The following is a 17,536-nucleotide window of genomic DNA, read 5'->3' on the forward strand; positions in this document are numbered from 1 at the left end:
TGATACTTCTCATCAGTGGAACCTTATAACCATTAAATAAAGAAGCCTCAATTGCTTCTCAGAGTTATTGTGTGGTACAGATGGGGAAATTGAGGCACAGAGAGACTAAGTTATTCAGCAAGTCAATAGGGATGTGAGGTACTTCCAGACACTAGGTTCTTTTTTTTCCCTCTTGTGGCTTCCTCTTTTTTTTTTCCCCTCTGTCTCGGGTAAGCGCTGTTACTCACTGGTTTCCCCTTTCTAATTTTTACTGAGTCATCTGTATTGCAGATGGACTATTTAGGGAGGCTGCCTTGCAGCTGGGTTTGCTGGGAGATGGGACAAAGAGCATTGCCATGCTGAGCCAGTGACAGAAGGAGCTGAGGAGAGCCCGGGAGAGGAGGAAACACTTGTGCACAGAGCCAGGTTGGTCCATGTAACGCAGAACATCTAGTAGTTATGGAAATCTGGATCCAGCTTTGTCTAGAGGGAAGGGTGGGGTGTGTATCAACTGGGCAAGGCATTTCTACTATTTTTACCTGGTTGGGAACTGCGACTGGCTCCGCTAGTGGGCAGAGCAGTTTGTGTGCTGGGTAGCAGAATGTTTGGGGATAAGTCAGGCAGGCTGCTGAAGTCCAATCCCACTGGCTTTACCTAGTGTTGATCACTGTAGTGTCTATGCATTGAAGTCAGTGGGAGTTTTGTCTGTGGGGGAACGGAGTAAGGCTCGTAGGATTTGGCCCATTAAGGACCGAGGGAGGGAGCTAGATATACCCCAGGCTTTACAGAGCTGCTGCTGTCAGGAATGATGCAGTTTTTCCCCCCTGCCCCCCAAACAAGTGAAACACTCCTGGATTTGTAGGTGGCTGGCAACCCCTCTGGGCCATTGGCTACTGCAACAAACCCTGTTCTGATATGAGCACTGCAATCAAATGCCTAGGTCAGAATGTAGGCACCTATTTTGATGCAGCATTTGGCCCCAAATGGGCAAAACAAGAAATGGGGATAAGAGGACATGTTAGTGTTTCGTTACAGACAAAGTCGTCATTAGGTCAGAAAGGTCTCGACAAAGTGTCAGGTTATTTCATGTTTTCTCTAAGCAGAGGAAGAGTGAACCTGGCCCAAGTGTGCATTCCTTGTATCAAAATGAGTTGCTGATCAAGGATAATGCAGATCTAACTGTGCGCTACAACTTCTGTAATGTGGCTTCTGCATCTTGATGTCAACAGTCCCTGAATGGCGTCCCGATTTCCTCGAATCGGCATATAGCCTGGTTAAGCTGACACTAGAAAATTCCAGCTTGGTTTCATTTTGGTTTGTGGGTGTATGGGAAAGATTGCACTGGGGAGGAAGCATTGTGGGAAAGAAACCTCAAAGTGCAGCTGGTGCTGAGGGCGGATGCCGAAAAGTTCCTGCAAAAGTGACACTCAGGAGGCTCTCTGCAGTGACACAACACTGTCAGTTGACCATCTCAGGCAGTGATATTTCAAAGCAACGTGCATGTGAACATTGCTAGGGTTACCCAAAGCTTGTGACTTGCACATGCAATGTGGCCGGCACTGCACGTAGTTTGCAACGTTGCAAGATCGTATATAGTTGTGAGTTCTGCACATCCTCTTCCTTTGCAAATGCAAATTAGACACTATTAAAAATATTAGCTCTTGGTGGTTACAATTAACTGCAATTTAAGAGCATAAATGTTGGGGGTTCTTCCCCTGGAACTGTTCAAACAGGTTCACTCTCATGTTCGAATGTGTCTATCCCTGTTGCCCGAGGGGCTGCACAGCACTCTTAGATGATCTCTGGTTTCAAGCAGGTAATAGCGATCTGTTGTGTGATGGTTCCTTGTTTATGCTCTACCCTTGCACTTGTGGGTCACTAGATTAGGTTTGTGCCCTGAGCACATGTGACCCCCTGTTAATGTCAGTGGGACATGTAGATTCTCCCTTGGTACAGCCTGTTGGGAATCCATATGCAATTTGAGTTCCTAGAGTCCATAGCATCCACGCAGGAGCTTTCGGTCTTCAATGCTACTGACCCAGGGTGCACACTAAGTGGTTTCACTTCCATCCTCTAATGACTCAGGAAATGGCTGGTTGAAGGGCGCTCACCAGAATTTCTTCACCTCTTCGCAGTGGTGCCAAGCCTGCCAGCTGCTGAGGGAGCTTGGGACGTAGTGCCCCAGTCCTACATTTGCTTGCACAAGCTGGCATTTCTGTACATGAGGTGCACCATGACCTGATCCACTGGTGCAATGGGGGGTGCATGTGTTTTGTGCGTACAGAGTTAGAGGCTGCTGTGGGAGACATGGTCCCTTATGGTCAGTGAGTTTGTTCCCAGTCTTGCTGGGTTGATGGTGTTGGGCCACCTGCTATCCTTGCTGCTCATCCCAAGCTGTTCTGAGGCTTGTGGTGTGGCTTTCAGACAAGAAGACCTGGCCTGCCAGTATTTCTTGCTCTCCGCCATGTCGGAGCAGGAGGATGACGAGATGTGCTGGAATAACTTGGAGAACTTTCGGGTGAAGCTGATCTCGGTGATAGACCCCTCCAGAATAACGCCTTATCTCCGCCAATGCAAAGTGATTAACCATGACGACGAAGAGCAAGTGCTTAATGACCCCAGCCTGGTCATCCGGAAACGGAAAGTAGGTGGGTACTGGGCAGCTTCCAACTCGCCACGTGTGGGGGTGGCCAGGCTCTGGGGTGATACACTGGAATGAAAATGCCGAGGTGTCAATTGCTCCTGCAGGCCACATGGTGTTACCATCAACCCATGTAGTGCAATTCTGGGAATCATGCTTTTCAAGGTGCATCTTTTCCCAGCCATTTTGAAGATGGTTTTCTCTAAATCCAAATAAACAGGTAAATAATTCCTTCTCCTTGAGCTAACATGGTGAATTCTCCATCACTGGCAATTTTTAAATCAAGATTGGATTTTATTTAGTGATTTATTTTAAGATATGCTCTAGTTCAAAGGGAATTATTTTGGAGACGTTTTCTGGTCTGTTATATATGAGCTCAGACTAAGGGATCACAGTAGTCCATACAGGCCTTAAAAAGCTCTGAATCTAGGATAAACTATTTCTGTGCCTCAGGTTCAGAGGGACTCTGGCAACATTAGAAAGAAAAATTAGCCTCTGTTACTAGGAGTCCCTGGGGTTATTCAACCTGAGAACATTAAAAATCAAAGGTACTTTTCACCACCTAAGTCTATTTTACAATATTAACCCTTAGCTCTTTTGTGACAGTTTTCATCAGACCGCAGTGCTTTACAATGGAGGCCAGCATTGTTACTCCTGTTTTACAGATGGGGAAACTGAGGCACGGAAAGGGGAAGTGACTTGCCCAGGGTTGCCCAGCAGGCCAGAAATGGGTACAGAACCCTGGGCTCTGGAGTCTCAGACCAGTGCCTTAGTCTCTAGGCCATGCTGCGTCACTGTTAGTAGCCTCCAGAGGTCTGAATCAGGATTGAGATCCCATTGTACTAGATTCTGCGCAGACACCACTCCTTCCCAAAGAGTTTACAGTCTCAGAACAGTTGAGTTTCAGACAGCGTGGGCCGTGAAACAAAGCTGTTTACTTTTCCTTGGTTAGTAAGTTACACTTTCCAGTTCTCCTTTGCCACCATCGCAAGGAACCGAGACTGGAAAGGCCTATTGTGGATTCTTCCCTTGCCTCCATCCAGCTGAGTGTAGGATTCTTCTTTCAGAGTAGCAGCCGTGTTAGTCTGTATCCGCAAAAAGAACAGGAGCACTTGTGGCACCTTAGAGACTAACAAAATTATCTGAGCATCAGCTTTCGTGGGCTACATCCCACTTCATCAGACATAAAGAATGGAACATATAGTAAGGAGATACATATACACAGAGAGAACATGAAAAGGTGGGAGTTGCCCAACCAACTCTGAGGCTAATTAGTTAAGATGAACTGTTGTCAGCAGGAGGGAAAAAACTTTTGTAATGATAATCAACATAGCCCATTTAAGACAGTTTGACAAGATACTTAACATGGGGGAAATAGATTCAATGATTCTTCTCTGCAGGATATTGACTAGCACGCACTCTGCTGTTTGGATTTCTAGCATTGCAGGGAGTGTTTAACTTCAGATTGACACCATGAAAAAGACCTGCCTGTGAAAGCATCTCTGGTCCCATTAGACTTCATAATTCCAACTTTAAAAACTAGTGACAGACTCCTTCTCTTGCTTTCACTGTGACCCCACCTGTAGCAGGCTGCGGTCCAGCTGACCTTGAGAGCAGAGCAGAGACTCCAGCACTTCATGGCAGATACTTTGCCCCTTGCAGGATCAGGACATCTGTGCCAGAAGTGGGGCCCATCTAACCATCCCCTCTTCTTGAATTTGAGACCAAAGCCACTCAGAGTTATAGGAACTTCCACGGCCATTTCATTCAAGCCTGTCTGCTCTCCTCCTCCCTAACCTTCAACAAGGGATTGCTTCTCTTGCAGCGCCTGCTCTTCGCAACACTATAATAGGAGCAGAGGCCTAGGGGCAAACCCCGCAGCCATTGCTCAGTTAAATCACCCCTTAAAGCCAATGAGAGAGTTGCCTGGGCCAGGCCTGAAGGGTTTGACACCAAGGACTCTCTTCTGCTCTTGCGTACAGAGGAACATAAGTACTAGCCATCTCTGGAAGTGCAGGGAACGCGCGTTACTCTGACATGCCATGTTGCTGTAAGCGCCTTTGTTTCTGTATTGCAGGTGTCCTCCTGGATATACTTCAGAGGACGGGCCAGAAAGGTTTTGAGGCCTTTGTCGAGAGCCTTGAACTTTACTACCCACAGTTATATATGAAAATAACCGGCAAGGAGCCCAGCAGGGTCTTTTCATTGATTATCGGTAAGGTTTTGATTCATTCCCACAACAGTCTCTTTATTTGATGCTGCTTTGCAACTAGAGGAGACCTTGAATTCCACAGTTAAATCCCCCGTGGCTCATGTGGGCAGAGCCCCAGCCAGCCTTTCCAACTAGGTCACTGGCTTGAAAGCTCTTCAGCGAGGGTCAGACTAACCTCCACGAGCCGCCGCCCAATACCAAGGCTCCGATCCTGCAGTCGGATGCCTGCAGGGAGAGCTCTGTGGAAGCCAAGGGCCCCCGGGCCTACTCACCCAGATCTGATTGTAGGTTTGAGACTAAAAACACAATGCTGTGTTAAAAGCTACATCGCCACCCCCCTCCTGGGGAGCGCCAGAGCTGCTCCCTATATCAGAAGGAAGAGCGGATACTAGATAATGGCCCGGTTTCCCCTCATGGACTGCTCAACCATGGTGCAAGCAGACAGAATTCCCCGTGGAATCGCCAGCAGGTGCCCCACTGAACATGGGTCGCAAAGTGGCTGAGGCCTTAGGCGCTGTTCTGGAGCACCTGGCATGTTCACAGGCCACTGATGGTACAGGGTCATTGCTCCTTCCGGCTCTGGCCAGCTGTATGTTCTTCTCAGCATGACTGTACCGGGTGTGATCGTGCTGGCTGTGGGGCTGGCTCAGGGGACCAGGGGAAGAAAATCTGCCATGGCACTGACCTATGGACACTCACTACATGTGTCATTGGCTAGACAGCACCTGCAGGAAAGTCTTGTGATAAGGGACCTCTCTGCCTGGGGCTGGGGACTTGTGCTGGGCCCAAGACCATGTTGCATGAGTCTCTCTGTTGTGCAGACACTGCGGGGGAATCGGGCCTGAGCCAGCTCCTGATGAACGAGATCACGAAGCTGCAGAGTGCTGTGCAGGAGGAGAGGAGGAAAGCCCAGGAGCTCAACATGTGGCTCCATGCCAAGGAGGATGCGCTCAAGGAGATGCGGGTGAGGGACAGCGTGCTGCGGAAGCACCAGGAGAGGGCCCAGAAGATGAAGGAGGAGAGGGACAACTTGGCCAAGGAGCTGCGGAAATGCAAGGACGAGAACTACGACCTGGCCATGAGCTACGCCAAGCAGAGTGAAGAGAAGAACGCGGCCCTGATGAAGAACCGGGATCTGCAGCTTGAGGTCGGTGCCTCACCCTCTCTCCTTCCTCCCTCATGCACCCCTGGGATTGGGGAGCTGAGCACAGTCGGGCCTTAGCGACCGGACGCCACAGTTTGATGGACGCCTCTCTTCTGCACCGCGTGCCAGGAGTCCTGAATTCACTGTGCTGGGCTAGTGCATTCAAGGGGATTTTTGACATGGGGTGCTGCAGGCTTGGCTTTCCCTTTGGGCAACAAGGGTGCACATGATGCTAACGGCATCACATGGTTGGGGCTAACTCGCAAGCCTTTCAGCCCAGATGCTAGCGGCTGCATGTGCTGTAGAGAATGAACAGGGTCTCCCCTGTGCAGGGATGGGAGACACTGGCAGGGCTGTTCCTGCGGCTTGGCCTGTTGGCTCAGGTCAAAAGTAGCAGCAGCTGGGGGAAGCTTGCAGCACTGCTGCCGTGTATCTTACACGTGGGTAGACAGATACCATGTGCTGTGAGCAGAGAGGACTCTACCTCCAGGGCTCTGCTACATTCCCTCGGAGGTGGGGAAGGCATTCCCCTCGTGCTGCTTGCTGGAGGATGGGACTAAAACCATGCCACTACAGATTCCCCCTTACTGGCCAGGACTCCCCATATGGCTCCTGGCGAGGCCTGACCAGCTCCAAACTCCCCCCTTCCCCTGCAGATTGACCATCTGAGGCACAGCCTGATGAAAGCCGAGGACGACTGTACACTGGAGAGGAAACACACAATGAAACTGAAGCGTGCCATTGAGCAGCGGCCGAGCCATGAAGTGGTGTGGGAGATCCAACGGGAGAAAGAGCTGCTGCTGGCCAAGAATCAAGAGCTGGAGAACACGCTCCAGGTGTGTGGGGAGGGCGGGTGTTGGGACTGGTTGGGGTAGCAGCTCTGCCTCGCTAACACAGGTTTCTCTGCGGGGGTTGGTGTCAGGGCCTCTCTTGGTGAGGCTGGGGAGCTTGGCTGGGTGAGAGCCGTGGGCTAGACCAGAGCGTACTCATGGTGCCTTGTGGCAGAGGGACCCCATGAGCAGTAGTGGTGGGATATAGGGTGTGTGAAGGTTGACAGCAGCTAGATGGGCTCAGAGGGCAAAGGGGGGAGGGGAGTACAGCATTAGCAAGAACAGCTAGGCCTGAGGCTCAGAAGGGTTTAAATTAAGGGCCTCAGATTTGCCCAACTCACTCTACGCCTTCCCCTGAACTGGCAGCCGTGACAGCAGGATGCGGGGCTGGACCAGGGCGCTGATCTTGCCTGGCAATTCCTGTGTTCTGCAGGGCTGCATGGGAACCTGCAGTCCACACCTGCCTGGCAGGAAATGTAGCAGCTGCCTTCATTTTTAACATGGAGGGCACATCAGCCTGTGGCGAGCACAGGGCCTGGCATGTGATGCCCTGTCTTGCTCAGAGCAGCACCTGCTGGGACTCTTTCTCCAGGTGACTCCCCTCCATCTCACAGATGAGGGCAGCCCGGTGCTGCATGTTGCTCACCTCCACTTTAACCCAGAGGCAGAGTGGACGCCATAGGGGTGGTGGAAGGGGAGTGAGAGTTGGCCACTAGTGCTGTTAGGCTCGGGAAGGGGAGAGTGCCTCCTGGCTTTCCTAGCCAGTTGGGCCACCTCTCAGTGTATTCCCCTTCCCCCTGGAGGTCGCCAAGGAAGGGAACTTTGAGAAGAACGGCCTCTACATCCAGACTCTGGAGGCTGATCGGAAACGGGCACTGGGGGAGCATCAGGAGCTGGTGAACACCATCTACAGCCTGCGCAAGGCGCTCCAGCAAGCAGAGGATCTCCAGAATAAAGTATGAAGTCTGGCAGGAGAAGGGAGAGATGGAGTAAACTCCGCATGAGGAACATGTGTACAATGAAAGCCACTCTCTTCCCTGTGTAGCAGAGCAGTGCCCAGGCAGCTAGCACTGCAGCTTGGCCTTCTGGCTCAGATCAAATGTAGTAGAAGTTTAATGAGAAACATGATCTGAGATGGGGTGGGGGGGTACTCTGCTTTGGTACTGACTCCCTATCCTTGGGAAAGATATGGTCTCTCTCTGCCTTGCATGTAAGATGGGGATGATGACACTGATCTACCTGGATCGCTAGGAGAACTGATCAGTTACTGTTTGCAAAGTGCTTACATTAGGCCCCACATCTCCTTTGCCTTCCAAGCACTTTCCCACCTGTAGATCTCAATATGCTTTCTCAGTAAGAGTAATCATCATCCCCAGGGGGAACTGAGGCACCGAGAGGCCATATGACTTGTCCAAGATCATACGGTAAGCCAGTATCTCCTTGCCCTCAGACTCGCCCTCCATCCACTTGATCAGGGCTACGAGGGGAACACTGTTTTCGCTTCTGGTGTTCCCAGCAATTAGCTGCCCTTCCATTGATTTCTGCAGCATCCTGGGGCTTGGAGCTTGTACTACTGTTAATGTCTCGGATGCATGTGAATGGGAAGTGTCATTTCAGCCAGCTTCCTAGCCCCCTAATTAGGGTCACAGCATTGGGTGCCTGGCTCTGTCTGAACATTCCTGTGGACTCATCATTGTAATTGGCATTGGGCTTGGAGAACTAGAAGAGTCTCCTTGCTCTGGCACGGCTCAGCAATCCATGTCTGGTATTTACACTACAAGCCACGGGTGTTTCAAAAGTGTTTCAAGAGCCCCTTTGCCTCCAGCATTGGGTGTCTTGGTCAAGCAAGCCCCATGAGCAGGGCGTTTCTGTGCTTTGCTTGCAGCATGCGGAGGAGAAGGAGCTGCTGGAGCTGCAGTGCATGTCCCTGAGGAAGGACTCCCGGATGTACAAGGATCGCATCGAGACCATCTTGAAGCAGATAGAAGAAGTGGCTGCAGAAAGAGACCAGGTGATCAAACTTCCTGTTTGAAGCCCAGTTACCAAAGACAATTGGGAGGTGTAGGCTCAGACACCATGTCAGTGACACGCTTTGCCCTCCCACTTTCTGCACCAGGCACTGCTGACCCGAGAGCAGTTCCACATGCAATACTCCAAGAGCCTGGTTGACAAAGACGCCTACCGCAAAGAGATCCGGGAGCTGGAGGAGAGGTGCGATGAGATGCAGCTACAGCTGTTCCAGAAGGAGGGCCAGTTACTAGCCACTGAGGCCAAGCTGAAAAAGTTGCACCTGGAGCCGCCCATGCTGGTAAGTCTGCAGGAATACACAGCTACGTGCAGGTACTGTGCTATGGGCAGAGGAAGAGGCTGGGGGCGGGGCCTGGCTCTAAGTGTTGCACTGACTTCAGACACTGACACTGTCTGTAGTTGGGATCAGCCTCGATCCAGCAATCAATGGCTGTGCTTGGACAGGGGGAGTTGGGATTAGTTGCAGTAGAGCTCACCCTGGTTTCCAGTGTAAGTAATCTCCACCAGTGCAAACACATCCCTCCCTATTTGCATCTGGGGCTGGCCTGGGTGCATCAAGGCCAACTCCTGGTGACTGAAGCCCAAGAAGGGTGAGGCTTGAGCTGTTGGGGTGAAATCTGGGTTGGGGGAAGATGTACCATAACTCTGTTCCTAAGCCCAGAACGAAAAGAACACCCTAGTATCATAGTCTCTTGGGTGGCTTCCAGTTGGGCTGGTAGGGACAAGTGAGAGGGAGGAAATCCCTGCCTCTCAGTTCCTAGTTTTCGTTCTGTTCTACGTCCCATCATTGCCACTGTCTCACTGTGGAGCATGTTCTCCAGACAGATCCCTGACTGGCTTGTTTTCTTACGATTCCAGACTTCTGACCTAGATGACGTCTCACCCAGGAGTTCCCAAGAGGTGAGGAAAGTGACTAGCTGGCTTTAGTCTGACCGCTTTATGGCAGGTCTTTGGGTTCCCCAGCTCTGCTCAAAGGCTCCTTAGCAGATAACTTGCAGCCAGCTTCAGTTTGTGCTCCAATGGCACAAAGCACCTGGAAAAAACCCACCCCCAGTGTAACCAGCCAATGGAGGATGTCCTGGTGCAGAGAAACCTCTAGAAGGTGTAGATCCTGCCATAGCAGCTCTTCTGTATTCCCCCTTTGCCGCTGCCAGAACAGTGTGTGTATCTGGGATCGAGAGAGGCATGGCCAGGGCAAAGTGCTCCAGCCATCCCTGTGAGCTAGAACCAGCATTAGAGTAGTACCAGGGCTGCTCTGCTTTTGCACTGCAGACCAGCCCAGTGGCTGGCTGGCATCGGGTTCAAGAGGATGTGTGCACCAATCCTGAGTCATCCAAGCACATCTGGCTGCAGCTCAGATTCTGGGCCAAGATTTGTAGCTCTGTGAGTGTAACTTTAAATGCTCATGATACAAATAAAGGTCCCAGTTCCACAGCCCTGACTTGCGTGGGGAGCCCCACGGACTCTGAGCAGAGACGAGGCTCTGCGAGGATGCACTGAGACAGCCTTTCCAGCATGGTCCCTAGCATGGCCAGATTGCTTCTGCTGGCTCCTGCTTCACCGCAGCTGTTGTCTAGTGTATTGCATCTTCAGTCAAGATACGAGGTGTGAATAAAAGGGATCCTCCCCCTGCCTGGTTATAAAGGAGCCCCAAGTATTCCCAAGTCTCAGCCAAAGCCAGTGCAGCCTGAATCTCCATGGGAAGCATCAGGGTGAAGGGGGGAGTTAGTATCTTGTAATGAGGTGGGAGCAGGGCTGGCTTAAATTGATAGAAACCATGGCAACTTTGCATCTTTCAGGTGAGATCTGAGGTCCTGGCCACTTGTGATCATTTATAGATCTTAGCTCTTTCCTGGTGACCTAATTAAACCTCAATGGAGGCAATTACAACCTGCCTCCTTGCATCACCTGGCTGTCCTACTGGAGAAGTTACCCTCCACTTTTCCCTATGCTGCTCTAACTGTTGTGTAATGTTTGCTGCTGCTGCTCCTTGCCTAGAGGCAGCTGCATTCAGCGGTAGGTGGTGAGACTGATGTGGGATGAAGGGTGCCAGACACACAATAGAAGTACTATCCCATTGGTGTGAGGTAGTGTTTTCACTGGAGAGTTGGTTTGCTTCATTCATGCATAGCACTTGTATCTACAGGTGTGTCACTCAGGTGGTGATATTGCATAGGATGGGTCGGCTGCCTTGCAACTATCGCTAGACAGGAAAGAGAAACTTGAGGAATCCTGGGGCTCTGTTTGTTTTATTGTTTGTCTTTTTTTTGTGGGAGACGAGGAGAGGAAAATTAGTATTGCTATTTTCCCCAGAAGAGACCTATTTCTTTTTGTCCCAAAGCTCTCTTTCCGTGGAAACCTGGATGAGGACACACTGCTGTCTGATAAAAGTAAGACTTTTTGTTTAATTTCTACTTGGAGACATTAGAGCAGTATTCCTGATACAATATGTCTAGTGGTTAAAGCAGGTAGCTGGGAGTCGGAAACTCCTAGGTTCTGCTCCTGGCTCTGCTGTGTAGTCTTGGGGCATCAATGGGGCCTGAATTCTCAAAAGTAATTAATGGTTTTTGGGGCCCCAATTTGGGACACGCTTTTGGGACTCCCAGGGTGGGTGCTCAGCACTTTGTGAAAGTCAGCCCACAGAAGGTGTCTCAACTTGGGTATGCCAAAATGGAGGTGTCTAGAACTCCCGGTCATCTCCCGAAAGGGATGTCTGTGAAGCCCCCTGCCGAGCACTTAGAGCTTTTTACCTTCATTCATCTCTTCATGACATGTGATCTGGGAGGGTCCTCAAGTAGCTGCATTCTAGAAGGATGTGTTGGGCTAGCTCATTGTAACAGCACTAGGCAGTACTGTTCCATTTGATCCTAAAGTCTCATTATTAAGAGAGTGCCAGTGTATTGATGCCTCCAGGAAAAACGAGCTTGGAGATGTGCAGGGCCTGACTTTTCAAAGATATGGAGGACTCTGTCCCCAGTGAAGTTAAGCAGTACTGCGGGCACTCGGCCTCTGTGAAAATCAGACAGTACATGATTTGCCTGGGCCCTCGCTGCATGTCGGGGCAGATCTGAGAACAGAACCCAGGTGTCCTGACTCCACTTTAACTGAGTCGTGCACCTTTCTCCATGCTCTTTGCTGGGTTGTTTTTTTCCCCCTTAAATTAGGTTATTTTCACTTGGGCTTTGACAAAAGCAGAACTAGCTAATGAACACACCATCCCCGGTTCTGCTTTTGTGGAGGTCCAAGTGGAAATGACTCATCATTGAGGAAGACTTGACAGGCTACACTGAGGGTTTGAACTACGCTTCCAAAAAGAAACTGCCGCATGAGGGCATCTTCCTATTTTAACCTCTTGAGGGGCCTGAATATTTTTTTTCACCCATTTGGGAAGGGAGATAGCTAAAAAGCTTGAGAAACCCTGATCTGATTTTAAGTATCTGTCCAGGTTAGCAGGTTGGTAATGATCTCTGCTCCTAGATGGATTGCTGTGAGTTCAAATTCTGCACTTGCATGACGAAGTCATAGTGTGAACTGCACAGTTCTATATAGGATTGATCTTGCTAGAAAACTAGGCTGCATTAACACAACCCTCAAGAGTGTGTTCTAACTAACACATTAAACATGACTTAGCTAGTGTGGACACTGACCAGTCATGTTTAATATCATGTTAGGCAATGTGACCTTTCAACTTATCTTCATTAGTGAACAACCTTAAGAGGCTGCTTTGTTGAGGTCCCTTGGGTTCATGCCCTGCCAGATAGCAAAGATCCCACATCCCTTTTCAAAAAGAGTTAGGGAAAAACCCCACTGTCCTGAGCAAGATTCCAACAGCTAGTAAAATGGCAGCTTGCTCTAGTGGACTGAGCTCAGGACTGGAATCCAGGACCTCCTGAGGTCTGGTTTTCATTTTGCCACTGATTTGCAGTATAGTTTTAGGTGAGTCACTTCAGTTTTGTCTCCTTTTCCCCACCCATCTGTCAACTGGGGATAGTAATGCATATTACATCCCAAGGAGGTTGGAAGACTGGCTTAATGTATGTGCAGCACCTTGAAAACACGGAGCACTCTGCATGTACCAAGCAATAACCTCCTACACTAGGTGTGACTATTGCCAGTGACACAGTGGCCATTGCCCTTCACCTGCATCGGTTACTGTGTTCTCGCTGTCTCACCTGGTAATTCTGCAGAGCACTTTGGGACACCTGGGGTATGAAATGCACAATGTCTACAAGCAATTTGTCCTAAGGTTGTAAAACCACAAATCAATGACCTGAAGAAGGATGGGCTTGTGGTGAAGGCCCTGGGTGGGGACTCAGGAGATCAGGGATCAATTCCTGGCTCTGCCACGCAATCCCTGGGTGGTCTTGGACAAATCTTTTCATCTCTCTGAGCCTCAGCTCCCTATCTGTACAAAGGGAGAATCCTTCCTTTGTCTGCCTTGTCTCTATCAGATGGAAAGTGTTTTGGTGCTGGGGCTGCTTCTAGAACAGCAGGGGTCCAAGTGCTAATATAACACAGATAATAAATAACACCAGTTTGCGACTACACGTGCAGTTTTTCCTTCTCTCTTAGAAGATCTCTCTGACGGTCGGGATCAGCAGTTCAGTGCGTTAGAGAGCATTCAGGGCCTGCAGTCATCAAACGTAAGTGTCTTTATGAACCCTCCCCTTTTTGGGGCCTCGCTCACGATGATTAACATTTGTATTTGCGATAGGCTTGTCCAGTTTGGAGGTACCTGGCACTTTCGCAAGAGTTTTATGTAGTCTCATGACCAAATTGATCCTTCAAATAACAGCAGGGCATCATTGTCTCTTCCATCTCTTCTGGAAGCTGCTGCTGCTCTTCGGGAGTGGTATGGGTGGGAATGGAATCCACCAGTCAACACATCTGCTGCCTCACTGTCAGTCAGGAATGTACCGTTTCAGCCTACGGGCGCCATCTCCAAGAGGGCGCTTTTGAGACAGTTGTTGTTATTTCTCTCATCCACTTGACTTTTATGTTAGGATTTAGTGGCTGATCCTGCCTTCATTGCACATCCCAAACTCCCATTGTCATTGATCATTTATATTGCTGTAGCGCCAGATCAGGACTTTGGTTGCCCGAAGTGCTGTACAGGCACATAGTAAATGCTTGTCCCTGTCCCAAAGAGCTTAGACTCTCTTGTTGAACAGGATTGGCTGGACCTAATTCAGGAATAATCCACATTTAAATTTAAAGGATGATATTGAGCCTCTGATTTTCTAGAATTAGCACTGGCAACACTATTTGGGTTTTTAAGCAATTTCCTATCGACAGGGGAGTGTTTCATTTCTCATCTATGTCAGCCCTTGCAAATATCTCAGCTTCTCCTTTTTCTCCTAACATCATGTCTCAGCCACTGCTCATTTCTCCCCCTGCTCCCCAAACCTGCTCTAGCTAATTAATGTTCAGTGTCTGTGTTGTCTGGGCACTGATGTTTGTGATTAAATGGTCTCCAAAGCAATATTGCTGTTCCTACTCATGCTGTTGGGAAGAGGATGTGAAACTCCTGCTGAACAAATGGATGAATCCAGACATCCCTCCTGTGCTCCAAGGAGCTCTGCTGTCATTGCAAAAGGAGATCTTAAGTGGTTTATCTTCTGATTCTAGTGTTTAGGGCTTCATCCTCCAAGCCCTCACTCGGGCAAGTAGCCCCATTGCCTCTGGTGGGATCGGTAACATGAGCACTAATCTGTAAGCAATGCAGAATCGGGCTCCTGTACCACGTACAGTGGGTGCTGTGAAGAACCAACCTGCTCAGGAGAGATGAGGACAGTTCAACATTCGGGGAGGGAATAGTGTGGAGTGGATCTTCAGTCCATTGGATGCCTTCACAAGGAGACCATAGAGTTTTAAGTGTTAGCCAGGGCCTGAGTCTGACTCGGCCATGCACAGGATAATAGGGCCAGGAGTGAACGCAGGAGGCTGTAATGTTCCCTGGGGACCTGTGAGTATCAGAAGCTGCCAGCAGAAAGCCAGTGTGCTTTCTAAACAGCAGCAGCGCCCAGAAGATGCATTTGGCCATGAAGCTGCTCTCAGTACTGGAACAGGTTCATTTTTAATGAGTGAATTGAGCGCTCATGGAAACCACTCGGAGCACACATCATGGCACTGCATGGACAGCAGCTCCACACCCTCTCCATTGACCTGCCCGTTGTGCCTCTTTTTCGTCCTTCAGGGACCAACTCCAGAAGTTCTCATTGCCCATGTAGTTCCTGGCTTCTCTGTAGAGCAAGGCTGGCCCCATCCCCACCCCAGCCCCAAGCTTCAACTAGACCAGGCCTTTCTTTTCCTTTCCAGGAGAGTGGCCCACCTAATGGAGAACTGGCTGAGAAGGAGCGGCGGCGGATGAAGGACAGCTTTGAGCACTATCGGAGGTCTGGCCTGTGCTCTCAGGACTGCTCTTGCCATGTTTGCGTAACCTACTGGTCACTGTGTGTCATGTCCCCTGCTGTACCTGATCCATGGAGGATGAGAATCTGTTACTGCCTTCTCTTCTAGCTCAAGCCGTAGGGACTCGTGCATTTAGTCCCAGATGTGCCGAGCAAGTTGGCCAAAATGGCACCTGTTGCGTTGCACTGAAACAAGTGTGGATGTTATCAGACACATGTATATCATGGCCTGTGTCGTAGACTGCTTAATGCCATTGACCAATTCCACCGTAGTTTAACAGAGGGGTACCCAGAGGACATGAAGCTGGAGGTGATCACCTGGCTCATGGGCAATGGATCACAACGCCACTCACTCAGATTTGTAGAGGGTCTGTGCAGGGGTTCATGGGCCATAGGTGTCAGGCTGCTGGTGGGGAAAAGGGGGTTCCTGAGAGGAGAAGGTGAGGGTCAGGTGCCAGGGATCTATGCCCACCCCACCCCAGACTTTTAATGGCACTCTGCAGTCCTGGGAGTGCCATACTTTGGGAACTGCTGGCTTGGTAAGTTTGATCTATTTTACTAGCTCAGGGTTCCAACCTGCTACAGCTGACACCAAAGACAAAGCTCCTATTAATGAGACTCAGGGCAGGTTTGAGCCCTTTCAAAACGATTGCAAGCTGCTGAGCACCTCTGTCTCCATCTTTGGGTATTGGAGGGACCGAGCATCATGTAAAATGCAGATCTTAATTTGCACACTAAATAGAAATGACCCAAAAGGGCTAAATGCTGGAGCAGATTACAGGAAATGTCTAAAACCATGTTGTGTTGCTTCTGCCAGTGGTAGTGTGCTGGGTCCTTATGTAATATTTGTATTCAAGAAGGAACTGAGAGTCAGGAAATTCTTGCGTTCAGTTGTACTGTACATTGAGGAATATAGGAATGGCTTTACTGCTGTAGACTAAACCCATAAGCTTCTGATCACAGTCTATATTGGATCCTTGAGGGAAAACCCAGAACACTGATCACAACTGTAGATAATTTATTTAACAAAGTTGCCCCAATGAACAATGTTGATTCAACCAGTGTGCCCCAGAAGGTACAGGCGTGTGACACTATCTCATGGAAGGAGACTTCTTCCTGACCTTCAGCAGGTGATTACTTTGTGTCCTGGTGCACGAAGATAGATAGGCCACCTTAATTTTTACTTTGGCCAGTGTCACTACAAATGCACAGTCCTGTTAAAGTTCTAATTGAGTTTTTCCAGTTTGCTGGTTTATGTGTAACTGAGAAGCCTGTTGCTTGTGGAATTTTGTTTTTCTCATAAATGTTTAACCTAACTTACAGAAAGAGGGCATTGCGAAGGGCGCAGAAGGGCAGACACCATGAAGTGGACAACACTGGTAGTGACAACACAGACACTGAAGGCTCCTAATAACATCAGCTAACTGCAACGGGAATTACAAAAAGTTTGCTGGGGTTATAGTGCAAGAATCTTCCCTTCTGCCCATCTAAGCTGATTGACATTTAAAACTTTCTCAACAACCACCTTGAACATTTACCAACATTGAAGGCACTGGACTGGGATGCAGGAGATCTGGACTATATTTCTGCCTCTGCCGTAGCAATCCTATGTGACCTTGGCCTAGTCACCTAACGCATTCACGTCTGATTCAGAACCCTAATTCGTTTATATATTTAATGGGGATGAGGACCTTCTGGAAGTGGTAGGAGTCTAAATGAATTAAACTCCAATTGCTCTAGCATAAATCCTTATGATCATTGTGCTATTTCAGTGTATTGTTTTATTCTGTGCAAAAAACAGTCCAAGTAAAAAAAATTAAGTAATTTGCTTCAAAACTGGACTAAGCATTGTGCTAAACTAGAAAATATGCTAAAAGTTGTTGCTATGGCAACAGCACCCAACAGTGGGATATGAAAAACCTTGTGTCCATATCCAACTTACTAGCTTAAGAAAATCTCTTCCTTATGATTTCCAGAAAAATTCCACAATTACTAGCACCATCCGTTAAAAAATAACAAGCCATCTTCCCCTCCCCCCAACATGAGACTTTAATAAATGGTGGATTCCTTTTATTTTATTTGTTTCCTGCATTCACCTTATGTTTTCTTCCACACCCCTGTTTTATTTTTTGAATGAAACCGGAGGAACTGGGCCATTAAGCATGTTTGGCATGGCAACACTGTGCTTTTGTAATTCCAGCTGTGTGAGCAGGCCTCTCCTACAGCCACTTCAGCTCCATGCAGGTGTCATGGCCAGGTACTCCAACAGCAGAAGGGCCTGAACCAGAAAAC

At 49.2% G+C, this 17,536-nt stretch overlaps 1 protein-coding gene across 2 annotated transcripts; it reads left to right on the top strand.

The window, feature by feature from the left end:
* Positions 1-313: 313 nt before the first annotated feature.
* On the top strand, positions 314-17,320 carry CARD9 (caspase recruitment domain family member 9). 2 transcript variants are annotated; one of them, XM_032767612.2, is made up of 13 exons: positions 314-405; positions 2,404-2,627; positions 4,698-4,835; positions 5,654-5,979; positions 6,633-6,812; positions 7,610-7,762; positions 8,692-8,817; positions 8,923-9,114; positions 9,693-9,734; positions 11,176-11,224; positions 13,407-13,477; positions 15,153-15,229; positions 16,568-17,320. In XM_032767612.2, exons 2-13 carry the CDS (start codon positions 2,444-2,446, stop codon positions 16,653-16,655), a joined length of 1,626 nt encoding a protein of 541 aa, XP_032623503.1. In that variant the 5' UTR covers positions 314-405; positions 2,404-2,443; the 3' UTR covers positions 16,656-17,320. The 2 variants fall into 2 exon arrangements, with proteins under 2 accessions (XP_032623503.1, XP_032623502.1); XM_032767611.2 differs by lacking the exons at positions 314-405; positions 16,568-17,320 and having other exon boundaries at positions 2,375-2,627; positions 15,153-15,436.
* The last annotated feature ends 216 nt before the right edge of the window (positions 17,321-17,536 follow it).

This window comes from Chelonoidis abingdonii, chromosome 24, assembly GCF_003597395.2.
Source record: "Chelonoidis abingdonii isolate Lonesome George chromosome 24, CheloAbing_2.0, whole genome shotgun sequence".
Lineage (NCBI taxonomy): Eukaryota > Metazoa > Chordata > Testudines > Testudinidae > Chelonoidis > Chelonoidis abingdonii.